Source organism: Pocillopora damicornis, chromosome 3 (genome assembly GCF_964200805.1).
Source record: "Pocillopora damicornis chromosome 3, jaPocDami1.2, whole genome shotgun sequence".
Classification (NCBI taxonomy): domain Eukaryota; kingdom Metazoa; phylum Cnidaria; class Anthozoa; order Scleractinia; family Pocilloporidae; genus Pocillopora; species Pocillopora damicornis.
Window position 1 is genome coordinate 29,386,393 of NC_142672.1, and position 13,487 is coordinate 29,399,879.

A 13,487-nucleotide genomic window follows, 5' to 3' on the forward strand; every position below is an offset into this window, starting at 1 on the left:
AATTAAAGCGCTTAGCAAAGGCGTGAAGGATTATAAGACTCGTTCTTACAGACGAGAAACAATGCGTCAAAGGCGTAACTATCATTCTAATTCTTATCGGGGGGATCCCCGCCAATGTCCTGGAGAGACGCTAGTGCATCAGGCAACAACGACAAAAACAACACAATTTCATTTGACAGACTGATTCACTAATTAATCAATGCTCTGTGTTTACAGTGCGGTGCAAAGAGTATCTATTGACCGCAAGGAACTCTTAAATACTGTAGACTTTTAAGATTTAAAAAAGTCTCCGAGATCTTCGAATCAGAAATATTCGTTCCTATACCCGTTTGCCTGTGCCGTAAAAAAAAAATCAATTACTGTGCTTTAATTTGCTATTACAAGATTATTTCAATGTTAGTTGTCTTTTAAAAAAATAGCCATCACTTGTTTACAAACGAGAAGAAATGCTTCGAAGGCGTAACTGAGTGAGGGGATCCTTGGAACCATGTCAGCCCCCTTTCCCCAGAAAGACCCAACCGCAACACATAACAAAGACAATAAACAACACAATTTTATTTAACACGGACTCGTTCAATGATTATTAAAGGTTCTACCGTTAGTGTGCGGTGCATAAAGTATCTATGGACTCTTCAAGTCGTTAGCTATCGGTTTTATAATCACTATACTTATTATACCTAGACAACATGCAGTTCACTCAACTCAAACCTACTGCACGGAGAACAATAAACACAACATGAAAAGTTCAAATCAGATGCATAAAAAGGCTCCTTGCACCAATCTAAAATTATGTGCCAACACAACGTAGGTTAACTGAGACCATTACTTTGATTTGGAGAGTATTTTTTTTTATAAATCATCTACTGAGGAACGTTAGATAGTATAAAAGTTCCTATACGCTTCTATGAAACTTGGCGTTTTTCAGTTTGCCTAAATTTTTACAGGTTTAGGCATTCTTGCGCATAAAATTGGACGATACTGATTCTGACTTTTGAACTAACAGAGGCGACCTCTAAATCTCTCAGCATAGTCATTTAAAGCCTTGTGTGTACATCACAACAGACACTTGGCAGGACACTTAACAAGTTAAACATATATGGTACCTTCGAGCACGCCCACGAAAAAAAGACATCAACAAAACAGTAATAATTGCTCTCAACTGACAACAAAATAATTTTTGCACAAGTTAGCTCATTCGTCTAATTCCTTTTCTTGTTTTTACTATTACAGGACACACAAACACAAAAATGAAATCTAATTTAAAGCCACGCTGTAGTTTAACAATAATATACTTTCCTACAGATTTCTCTAACGACAAGATGCAGCTACCGTTGCTTCCCCCTATTTGTAAACAACATAAACAACAAAGCCAGCACTCGGTAAGCAAACCCCATGGCAAATAAGACTCCTATACAAGCGCTGTAGTTATTCAGTGTGTATCCATTCCTTGTTGATATCTCATGCACATAGGGCTTCATGACTTCTGGGTAACGATTAGCCTCCTTTTCAAACAATGCCTCCAGGTACCAGCGGGAGTAAGAGAGACTGTAGACTGGACTGAGCTTGTTATTTTTCATTTTACACAGTGAAGGAGAACTGCCTAGGAATTCAGTGCGAGACAGAAATAGAATTGTGACAATTTACGAAGATAACCGGCAGCAGAGCAGGATGATGGCAAGAAACACTCAACAGCATGAAATTGCTATTGCAAAATAATTAGTAACTTGACATTCAAATAAATCGTTCCGGGATCGCGCCTGGCAAATATTACATTGTAGGAGTGCCAACTCATGCATAATCGCAAATCGATCACGGGGAAAAATTGTGAAGAGTTTATGGATTTATGCTTGTGCCAAAAACGTACGCAACAGACAATTTTTAAAAGCGCGGCCGATGAGATGACCTAGTTATCGCTCTAAACTTTGTTTGCTTAGACACCGGATCCGAAACAACACAATGTCCTAGAATTGAACTTTTAGCGCAAGTAATCATCAATTACTGGGCTTTTTTTCAGAATTTCGTCATATTCGAGACAGAGTTGACGAGAAGTTTCCTCTGTTTCAGTAAGGGCCGGTCATTATTCACCGCCGGGAGAGGGGGAGAGGGGGGAAGGGGGGGGGGGGAGGATCATAGTTTTGTCACGATAAAATTTACTTGATCCTTTAAGGCTCTGTTTTATTCTTATGACCCCCTCCGCCCTCCCCTGGCGACGACTGATTCTTCCCTCTGCCCTCCGCCCTCCCCCTTAACCATACTCTATCGTCCCATCCCTCTTCTACCTTCCCCTCGTATTACTGTTTGTCACGATAACCTTTCCTTTGTTTACCTGCCACAAGAGAAGAAATGAGTGCAAAAGTAACAGATGCCATCTGTGAGTTTTTGGGGCTGAAGATAGCGGATATGCAGTATCCCGCTCCAGTGCAGGCGAACTGAACTCCAAGAGTGGCGGCATAATGAAATCGGAAGTAAGCTAAGAAAAGAATTTTCAAAAAAATTAAAACAGACACGTAGATCTAAGTTTGAAAGGTAAAGAGGGGGTGGAGGGAGGTATAACTGTGCGCAAGAGATCATGAACTGTTAATCATCTCATGCTGTGCGCCTGTTCGGCCTCAACCCTAACATTCTCTGACTTTCTGGCCTAACGTCAAATATCATACTAACGGAGACTATTACTTTGGTATACTATGGACATTTGTAGACGCCGAAAGGGGAAAAAGTTGAAAAAAAATACAAAGGGGGCCTTTAATTTAAATTAAATTAAATTATCAGGTTGATAGCAGAGAGAAACAGAGGCCCGTGATATTCCAATAGTAATGAAAACCTATGCCTATCACATAAAACGACGTCTATTTCTACCTCTCGGTGCAATCAGTGGGTACAGCAGGCTCAAATAAACAACAGGAGTGATGACGATTATGGGAATCTGAGCGACATTGACAGCCACAAAGTAACTTATCCTGTTGACACCAGCTGCGGCTTCACTGCAATGTAAAGTTGATAATGAAGATCAAATAGTAATAAAAGTAAGTGTAAAAGTAAATATTAAACCACTGACACTCCAATGGCCTGATGGACGTTTTCCTCGTCATTTCATTGTCGCCGTCGTCCTCTGCGTTTTCTTCTCTAATGTCAGCGTCGATCGTCTTTTTTGAATTGTTATTCACACAGATCAAGAAACACAATTCCCCACCCCTTACCGCCAGAAAATAGCCCTGGTGCTACCAAAACATCTCAACGCAGATAACATAGCGGTCAGACCAGTTGCTAAGGAGCTGAGGGTGACGAGAGCGAAGAAATCGTCAAGAGGAGCCTGGTGATAGAAATAAAAAAGGTATTTTCAAGTTGGACGAATCGTCACTTAAGACAGAAAGAATACAAAAAATGGAAGGAAAGTACTCTGGAAATCAATTTTTAGCACAGGGAGATTTCACAAATCTCGCCCTGTACGAAAAGCTAAGCATCGGTGCCATGATAATTTTCAGTTATTGACGACAAATTGGCTGTTATAGTTATTTAAAATATTTTGACTTTTGGGACCCTTGCCTCTTTCCACAAATTGCATGAAAGATTACAAAAACGGCGCTCTAAGTCAAAACCATTTTGCGCGCGATGTATCACACCAGCAGTAGTGATCCCGATTTGCCAAACGTTAAATACTGACAACATGAATGCCAACTAACCTCCTTCCTGAGGGCCCCGAGGGTACCCCCTGCAAGTAACACCAAGAACTGATCCAGAAGAAGTGATCGTGACAAACGAAACTGCAGTCGAATCTCACGACGAAGAAACGTGATAAACTGAATCAAGAAGTTGGGCATCTGCTTGTCTTGATCTGAAAATGGAAATTGAAAGGGCGATCACCTTGTACTAAAGCAAGTAAGTCTCGTTGAAGAAAAGGAAAGCCAAATAGAATATGAAGTTGAACATTGCAAAAACGTGAGACATTGGAATTTAAATGGTCCGTAACGTTCAACGAGCTGCTGATGTCCATCATCAGGCTATTTTCTATTCGAGCCACAGAATGTAACGCGAGCTCCCAAAGTTGCAGCTGCGCGCGCAGTCAGACTAATCCACCATGATATTAATTAACAGATCATATCGATGCAAGGCTTCATCAACTTTCAACATGTCGAGTCAGAGGTAAAGAAAGGATCCTCGCAGTTGTGCTGCAATTAGAGAAATTGCACTAAAGAAGCCTGAAAAAGTTAGGCTTCAACGGGATTGGAACCCGTTTCAACATGTCGACTGTAAGCGATTTCTATTTAATTACTGCCCACTACTGTAATTTAGATATCTAATTGCGACTGACGATTCCTAATCAATCGGCAGATATATGCATACAAACTGACTGACAAACATCGATTACCACCGATTGATTTAGGCGACAATCAATTATCATTGATCGCGGGTAACAGACTTTTAATACCTTTGGAAATCACTGAGTACCTTTATTTTGGTTTCTCTTGAACAGTTTCAGAGTAGATTTAAAAGACAGTTGCTCTATTCCGTCATCCGGACCTGCTCGGCTCCCATCAGCACAGTCAGTGTTTCCAGCGCCCGCGTTATTTCCAGCAGCATACTGCTCCCAACGCTCCGGTAAAGTACTAGTTGATTCATCAGAGCCCTTACACAATCCGCCAATGACATCCATGTAAAAATCTGCTGGGTTCACTTTCTCAGGTATTTGAAATCCAAGCATTTCAAAGTAGTTTTCCGCCTCTGATACACATCCTAGGAAGACGGTTCGTCCACCGGGCGCAAGAAAGAGAACTTTGTGGAATTTACCTAAAAAAAAAAAAATAGAACATGACAACCAGAAAAAGGGGAGCAAGAATTTTGCAAATTGAGAAACAAATTAGACCCAAAGAATCGTTTCACTGCTTCTGTTTCTACTCTCATCAAATATTAGAACCACAAAGTTATTTTTGTCTACGTTTTAAGACGGCAAACAAATCAGAGTAAAAAAAATTAAACTTGTTGCAATTTGCAGTTCAGACTTACTGAATATTTCGTATCTTGGCTGATGAATGACGCAAACAATTGTCAGTTTCTTTTTTTCAGCTACGGCTTTTAGCGCATCCACAACCATCAAACTTGAAGTACTGTCCAGTCCGCTACAAGAGAAGCAACAAAGGAAATATGGAGTTCAATGAATCCAGAATGGAAGTACCTTAATGTCAAAGCCTTAGAATGCATAATCAGGCGACTATGGTGGTATAAATGGGACACTGGGGACCTATGGCAACGACTCATGATATTTTGCCTTGTTATGCCTTCAGTGGCTATGGGTTCGAAATATCATCAACCATTAAATAACCTTAAAAGAAACCAAAAAGGAATATCCGTATCACATGCAACAACTCGCTAAAGAAACACAGAATTTTCCGTCCTACCTCGTCGGCTCATCGAGAAAAAGCAACGTTGGGTCAGTCACCAATTCCATTCCTATGTTGACGCGTTTTCTTTGCCCTCCAGAAATGCCTCTTGATTCCTAGTAAGACAATAAAAAAAAGAAAAAAAAACCAGAACAATTAGACAAGTAAATAAACAAAACTAGACTGAAACATATAATCCTACGAAAATGACACTTATATCTACACGTAAAACTCGAAATGGCAATAGATAGAAGCTATACGAATTCGAAGCTGTGAAGCTGAGACGCTGTTTTCAACGGCTAGTTGCGGTCACAGTAATTCTTTGTAATGGTGTCATGATAATATACTGTATACTCGAGAGTTGGTCCTCACACTGACAAGCGTTTTTCTTTTTAGAAAGCCCATACCTCGTCCCCAATCTTTGTATTCTTGACGTGCGCCAAATCAAGAAGATCTAAGACCTGCCAAACCAAAAGGGTCAGTTTACTGTTTCAATTTTATTATTCATTTAATGGTAACGTGAGTGATGTAGAACGAGCTTACTTACAGGTCCCTCATTACCATTACTCAGTTCCAATACAATGAAAGATTTTAATCGGCGACATACCTCGTTGACTCTTTTTTCCTTTTCGTCTTTGGAAATCGAGGATGGCAATCTTAGATTAGCTTGATAAATCAAAACCTCCTTCACCGTCAATGTTCTGTGCATGATATCTTCCTGAAAAAAACAGTACAAGTTGAATAGAGGCATATAATGTGGATGAGCACAGGACTAATTCCTCAGGTTGCCTGACACAGAGGTTTCCTTCTTATCCTTGCGTTGAATCATATTCTGTTTAAGTCTAATTTCAAACACTGCATCAATAACTCGAATTGTCCCAAGCATTTTATTATAAAGAACTTTAACCGTCTCTGGGCGCTGAGTGCGGTGGTGGCCCTCTTGAACGACACCGATAGTACACCGATAGAAAAAACCAAGCAGTTGCTTCCTTCTTTCTGACGCAAAACAAACCTGCGGAACAAATCCCGTGATGTTTCTGAAAACACCCAAGTCGTGTACAAAGTTGTTGTTGATGAATAGACTACCGGCGCGTTTCTGAAAACAGAAATGAAAAACTGCAGTAAGTGGCCTTGAAATTTGATTAGTTAAGTCAACCCTGACACTTTCTAAGAGCACCGTTTTACAAGATCTCTCTTCAATCTCAATTCTGTTCGTCAAGTCAATTACTTGTGCGCTCATGAAGTCACAATAGGTTTACACCACAAGTTGAACATGCTTGTCATAAGTAGTGATAGCATTGTCTCAACAATAGATTTTCTAGTTGTGGTATTGTAAATATTAGTCGCAACTACAAAAAATAGCAAGAAAAAGGCCTAAAATAGTATTTTCCGCAGGTTTTCAATGACATATTTTCTCTTTAAATGATGGAAATATTTAATTTTCCTTTATCGGATTCTGTTAGCCGAAGGCTCCTACAAAGAACTAACCATCCAGCCATCTTTTATATCGCTAATGGCCACTTTTAATACTATCAGACCATTTTCAGTTTTAGACACTATGGGAAAACGAAGCCCTGGTAGCACCTAGGAATACGTCGATTTCTACAGCATCCAGGGACTGATCACACCCTTGAGCTCAAGAGTGCTGAAGTCAATAATTGGCAGAATTCACTCGAATTTTAAGCTCCGATGAGAGTATTTTTGTTACACTTATTTCACATGGAAAACCAACCCCATAATAGGCTTTTCCACTAAGGGTGTTGAGAAACGTTGTTTTGCCGGATCCCGAGGGACCCATTACCGCAGTTACTTCCCCAGGTAGGAGTTGACCGGACACGCCTTGAAGAATGGCTACTTTTGTCTGTAAAAATGAAGAAAACAACACACAACGCATAACTAAATAAAAATTCTGTTAATTACAACGTGTGTGGTGTCTCTAAAAAATATTTGTAGGAGTAAGCTCTGACTCATTCTTTAGTATTCTCCTTCCACTGAAGATTATGCTCCAATTGAAATATGTTCAAAGCATAAATTCTTCCTTTACTCTCCTACGCATGCAGAAAATCTTACTTTAACGCAGAGTCCTTCGAAATATATCCCATAAATTGGTTTTTTACTTTCCGTGACACACTTTCGCGCCGAATTTTTTATAAGTGTTAACAAGTTCCCCTGCAGCACTTTGGCGCCAAAAGTAAACAAAAAAAAAAGTAATGAATGATACGAATAACAAGATGAAGATGATATCATTTCAACTATTATTATTATTATTATTATTATTATTTTCATTATCAATACTATTATTACTATTACTACTATTACTATTATTATTATTATCATATGTATTATTATAATAACAGGGGCAGTAGCAGTAACACTAACCACAATCGTATTTTGGCTGCCGATAGTACGTGACTAATTAACGTCTCCAGACTCTGTTGTAAGAAATATACTCCTTGGCGAATATTCGTACATGAGATTGACCGTAACTTTGAGATTGATAACAAAAGACCTCCTTCCCTCCCCTCTCCTTCTGCACAACCAGGTAGTTACCTTTTTAAGAGAGAGGCTAAGGTTTCGAAAACGAATGATGATGGTTTGTGTCTTTGGCTCCGCCTCCTCTCGGTATTTATCCAAAGTGTTCCTCCTGATACTCTCTTGCATTCTTAAACGTCGTTTTGCGAAGAGTCTCTTTGTTACATAACGTTCACACCATTCTATAAGTTTTTCTTCGTGGTTGAAACAGAGCAAAAGCAACAGCATTACCACCAATATTGCTAAGATGAGTAAAACACCACCAGGGGCACTCATAGGAGCTGAAGACCCTTTCTTGCATATGGAGAGAATCTGAAAATAGACCAAAATAAGACTGCGCTCAACAAGGAGTTGTGCATGCAACAACAGGGATGGCATCTTCCACGCGTCTCTGCCACTAAATGCAAATGGACGATAAAAGATGAATTGATATTCCCATATTTGATTTACACTTAAAGTAGATGCAAAAGCAACTGGGATAAGTATTGCAACTTCGACGTGGACAGCAAAATTAGCAACTCACTGCTCCGAACCAACCTTAACAACCTGACAGTTTCACTTAGAAAGGGGTTTGGCGCCGTGAAATAGTCTACCTGTAAAGTCACGGAAGGCACAAATTTATTCCTCCTTAAATCTAGTTGCATCGATTTCTTCCCCGTAAAGGAACTTAATTCTTATAATGCACAGCATTCATAAAAAGGATGCATTTTATGAACATTATCTAATATTCTTTGCAGTTTTAGCATTTGCTATTGATATTCATATTTGAAGTACGGAGTAACAGTAAGCCGAATTAATTCTGAGATTATAGTATTTCCATGAACATTTACAATTTCCATAGTTTTGAACTTGGATTTCACATGGCCAAATGGCCTTAAAAATCCCGTTTCTCTCGCATCTATCTTTAACGGCTGTTACCACTTAGGAGATGCCTTTGGATGTGCACTATCAAATAACAATATTGTGACTATTACCAAATATATGTAACAAGACTAATTACTCATACCGGACAGCGTTGCGGTTTCACGCTTCCATTCCGACAGAAATGTCCACTTGGACACGTCTTTTTAATGGTGACGCTTGGGCAATAGTAGCGTGGAGGACAGGGATCTGGGAGCTTTGCTCCAGGGCAAATATACTTAGAAGCTGCATGAGAATCAAAGATAGGAGAGGACTGAGAAGTATTGCAGCATTTTCCACTCTCGCGGCACAATAAAGGCGATTTTTTCTAGGAAATAAGATGAATGTTTTCATCATGAGCTGAGCGCACCACAGGCTCTGCCATTAAAGATATGACATCATAAAGATCGTCACCTAGAACAGAGCATTTAGAAGCGTAAATCTGCAATTGAAAACACGTAAAGTGACACTGGTTTCATTAAACGTCGGCAAAGTGTGTTATCAGACTCAAACCTCATTGGCATTGTAGTTCTTGCAAGATCACTTTAGGGAGCCCACCCACCGTTCCACTCGCTCGGTCTTGAATGAGATCATGAAAAACTTACCGTGGCGTTAACTAGTTTATCTCTGACACAGTATGCTCCCTTTGGACATGGTATGATACAAAGTCGATCCTGGGGACAATAGAAGCCTAAAAACATTCATAAAGTTAATATTTCCTCAATTTTACGGTAGATTCTTACTCCAAGCCGACAGATGACTTTTCGCCTTAATTGCGTTTTTGCTGAGGATTAAATTTATCCCTTTCATGAGATCATGTAAACAATTTCGCTGCCTCTTCTATGTCTTAGACCGACAAACGATGATGACACAACTTGCAACTTTCCGTGACGCACTTTCGCGCCGAATTTTTTATAAGTGTTAACAAGTTCCCCTGCAGCACTTTGGCGCCAAAAGTAAACAAAAAAAAAAGTAATGAATGATACGAATAATAAGATGAAGATGATATCATTTCAACTATTATTATTTACTTTAAAGCAGAGTCCTTCGAAATATATCCCATATATCCCAAAAGCGGTCAATTCAGGGCTTTCCAGCAGTCTCGCTCAAATCCTTTACGAGTGAAATTGGTCTTGAATAACTCCTTACTTTGTTTTTTCCACCTCAGTTTAGAACTTTAATCGTAGTAAAACTGTATAGAGTCGACTCCCGTTATTGCGGACACCGTCGGGAGGAGATTTAGTGCCTGCAATAACGAGAATCCGTAATAGCGGGGTACGAGAGAAAAAAAAATTGTTTTATCTCTAAACATAGGAAATAATATGTAACTACACAAACATAAATCCTTGTAAATCCCTTATTTACCAATTTAGTTCTACGAGTGTCACAAAGCAAAGGCTTACCTAAACCAGTCTGCAGAAATCAGCAGAGACGGCAGCGAATAAAATAAACAAGTTTTGATCTCGGCCTGAAGTTCGTTACAAAACGAAAAGTGTCTTCAGATCCTTTAAAAAAATATCCATCCTGATAGAATTATTTTCTTAGTTAACCTCAATGTTTTTCCTTGATAACACGTAGTTCTCGTCTGCAATAGAGTTATCCGCTGATATATTCCAATGGGATTGCTTTGCAAGTTGTGACAACGTCGTTTTGATTTCATTGAAGAGAATGAATGGGAAGTAATCCCCCCCCCCCCCCTTCGCACTGAACCAAACATTCCATGAGCGCACTTAGGATATTGATGGTAGAGAGATCTTACCCATAAACCGCGAAAGAAACCATTTCATCATAACAAACAACCGAAAGTTGTTGCGACTTCCCACTTCCGGGATGGCAAATTGATAAAATGTCATCAGGGAACTACAAACTTACCATCAGGACAGGGTTCGAATTTCATTGAATGTTTATTCAAGAAAAATCCCGCCCCACAAGCTGAGGAATTTTGAGGTTCCATACAAAATGGTTTTCCCCCGCTTGTCTGCGTTGGACTAGATGTCATCATACTCGGGGTAAGTGTCGCTGCTGAAGCGTTACACGGTTTTGCAAGCGGACAACAGACATCGACGTACTTTGCGGGACAGCAAGATTTGGGTAAATCGTCAAAAACATCTGCATACAAAGATAAAACAAACAATTTTGACTGAATATTACTTTTAACTTGTAGTTGATAGAAGTATAAAAAATTTCTATGTCTAAAGTGGATTTTGCTAAGCCCAACTTTTCGTTCTTCTATACACCGTGTTAACTTCCTACGTTTAACCGTACAATTTCCTTTTTGAATTAATACTGCCTTATTGCCTTCGTTTTTAATTCCTCTGAAACGGAAAAATAAGTAACATTTTGGGCAACTTATTGATGCTCGTCTAATTTGCACCGACAGAATTTTCAAGTAAGGAGATGTTGCATGACGAACAACAAACGGCAGCTGTACCCTCATCCTCTTTATGTTATTCGCGTCACTCTGGCTCTTCCAGCGGCCGACTTTCCCACACGGTAAAAAGTTCGGAAAAAGAAATGATCTAACACTAAAAAGCCTTTACACGGACTAGAGAGACCAACAGACAAGGTTTTTGTCTTATTTTAAAGTGGGTCGCGACGCAGAGTGTCGCCGTTGGCACATCATGGTCAAGGTATGTTGACATCTGAGTGAGTGACAAATTTGCATATTTTAACCCTTAACAATAGTCGTTGCAACGCTTCGCGTATCCACGACTAAAAATAAAGCCATCCATCTTCTTTAGGGGAGGCCGGGAGGTGAGCAAGGAGCCAAGGGAGAGGCGAATAACTAGATTACTATGGTGGATGAATTAAAAGTGGGAATATTTAGAGACCCCGTTGACTTAAACGTTAACTTAAGCACACGCTCAAGCTAGTGGTTGCGGTCATAAGCATAAGCAGAGAATTTACAAATAAAGGTCTTTCCTCCTAACCACCGGTAGCCTTTTTCGCGAGCTCGCCAGCCCCTTTCCCACTTCATCGCCCTTGAAAAGAAAATTAAGCTTAAGGCCATATTTCATTTGGAATATAAGAGCCAGGTTCAACGTAAAAATATCATTCACAACAATTAGTTTCTATCTGAACTTTGAAAGACAGCTGGTAAAGTATGTTCAAGTTCCACGTGGTCAAGTGTTTAATTCATCCTCAAACTACTCACGCTGTTTCAATGGAATATAAAAACCTTATTTTGTCTGTGTAAACGAAAAAATTCTGCATGATATATCCTTTCCCTTTTAATGTTATTACACAAAGCGATGTGTCATTATATTGGTGAAGCATAGCGCGTAACCAAACAACCATGCACAGAAATTTTGAATTGATTTAAAATTCAGATCGCTCTCATTTGTGAAGTGTCCAGAGATGCTTTCGTTACCAACCCAAAGATCGCCCAAAATATGGTCACATTTCGTAAAACTCACAAGATGCAATAAAACGACAAGTAAATAAGATCTATTACCTCCGCATTTCCCGCCATAAACCACTCTGGTGACGGAAAGTCCGAGAATGAACCAAATTGTAGTCACCATGCGGAAAGCCTGTCTTCTCCGTTCTCCAAGATTCAAATGCTTGTGGTTCGACAAATCGCGAAGGTATGAATATTTCTCTTCCACTTCTACTCCTCAGCCTAAAGTATAACTACAAGGAATAAGTTATGGTTTCTTGACAAACTGAAATTAATGTTTATCAGACCAAGCGTCTCCAGCTATGTTAATGTGATACGGAGCATAGTGTAATATACAAATTCGGCTAACTCACGCGTGAGATTGAATTGTGTGCTCACGTTGCGTGACAACAAAACTCACTTTTGTATATAATTTGCTTTATCAAACGAGTCGATTGATAAAAGTAAATTAACTACAGTGGTTAATTCACTTTGTCAACTTGTTTGATGAAACCAAATTATTTTCATGTATCCCTACCGACGCAGCACCATAGTTTCTTTAGAAACTAATCCCAACACTTTGGTTTGTTTCAAAACGCGGCTGCTTGTAATCTCTGTGTAAATCACGTGCGTTACTGTAGTTGTTTTAATCACATAACAGCAGACCTGGTCGAAATCCTCAAGGAATCAGTTCCCAAAATTTAGTCCAACAACTTGGTCTTTGTGGCTTGAGCGAGGCTGAAAAAAGAATGCTGGAGAGAAAAGCTATAGGTTTTTTCGAGAAGGGTATGTTTATGATATTTACGCATGTCAGCCGTCACAGGATTTCTAAGTCGAAGCACATTGCTACAGATATTTAAGAAAAAGCGAAGAATCTCATTTTTAGCCGTAATCTTCAAGGAGAGCGATGACAGAGCGGAAGTTTTCAAAGCACATTGTTCGTGTAAAGGAGTTTGCGGTGAACATTAGTTGCAATCATGTAATCATTAAGGCGCGAGACCACCTAAGGTTCGTCCATTGAAACTATCGGGTATCGAATGCTGCAGCACGAGCAAAATGGCTGCACAGTCTCATTCACAAGGCATCAATACACAAAAGCGTGTCAGGCTTTTTCGATATTCTGATAGGTTGTGTAGATATCGTTATCTAAAGTTGGAGTAGCTATATATGCGAGTCGTGCTGCGTAAATGGACACCCACGACAAATATTTCAAATATCAAAATTTCCCGACACACTTTCGTTTGCCATTATTCCAAGGATGTTTCGGCGAAATTTGACGAAAATCGGTCAAATCCATATAC

At 39.6% G+C, this 13,487-nt stretch overlaps 1 protein-coding gene across 2 annotated transcripts; it reads right to left on the reverse strand.

Annotated features, from left to right (window-relative positions):
- Positions 1–537: 537 nt before the first annotated feature.
- On the reverse strand, positions 538–12,575 carry LOC113669884 (uncharacterized). 2 transcript variants are annotated; one of them, XM_027185963.2, is made up of 17 exons: positions 12,262–12,575; positions 10,680–10,916; positions 9,413–9,498; positions 8,914–9,135; positions 7,926–8,219; positions 7,108–7,236; positions 6,388–6,471; positions 5,983–6,093; positions 5,783–5,836; positions 5,394–5,491; positions 5,002–5,114; positions 4,447–4,785; positions 3,681–3,832; positions 3,198–3,310; positions 2,857–2,981; positions 2,327–2,470; positions 538–1,600 (listed from the first exon to the last, which is right to left on the reverse strand). In XM_027185963.2, exons 1-17 carry the CDS (start codon positions 12,329–12,331, stop codon positions 1,326–1,328), a joined length of 2,646 nt encoding a protein of 881 aa, XP_027041764.2. In that variant the 5' UTR covers positions 12,332–12,575; the 3' UTR covers positions 538–1,325. The 2 variants fall into 2 exon arrangements, with proteins under 2 accessions (XP_027041764.2, XP_089055360.1); XM_089199234.1 differs by lacking the exon at positions 12,262–12,575 and adding an exon at positions 11,239–11,373.
- Between the last annotated feature and the right edge of the window lie 912 nt (positions 12,576–13,487).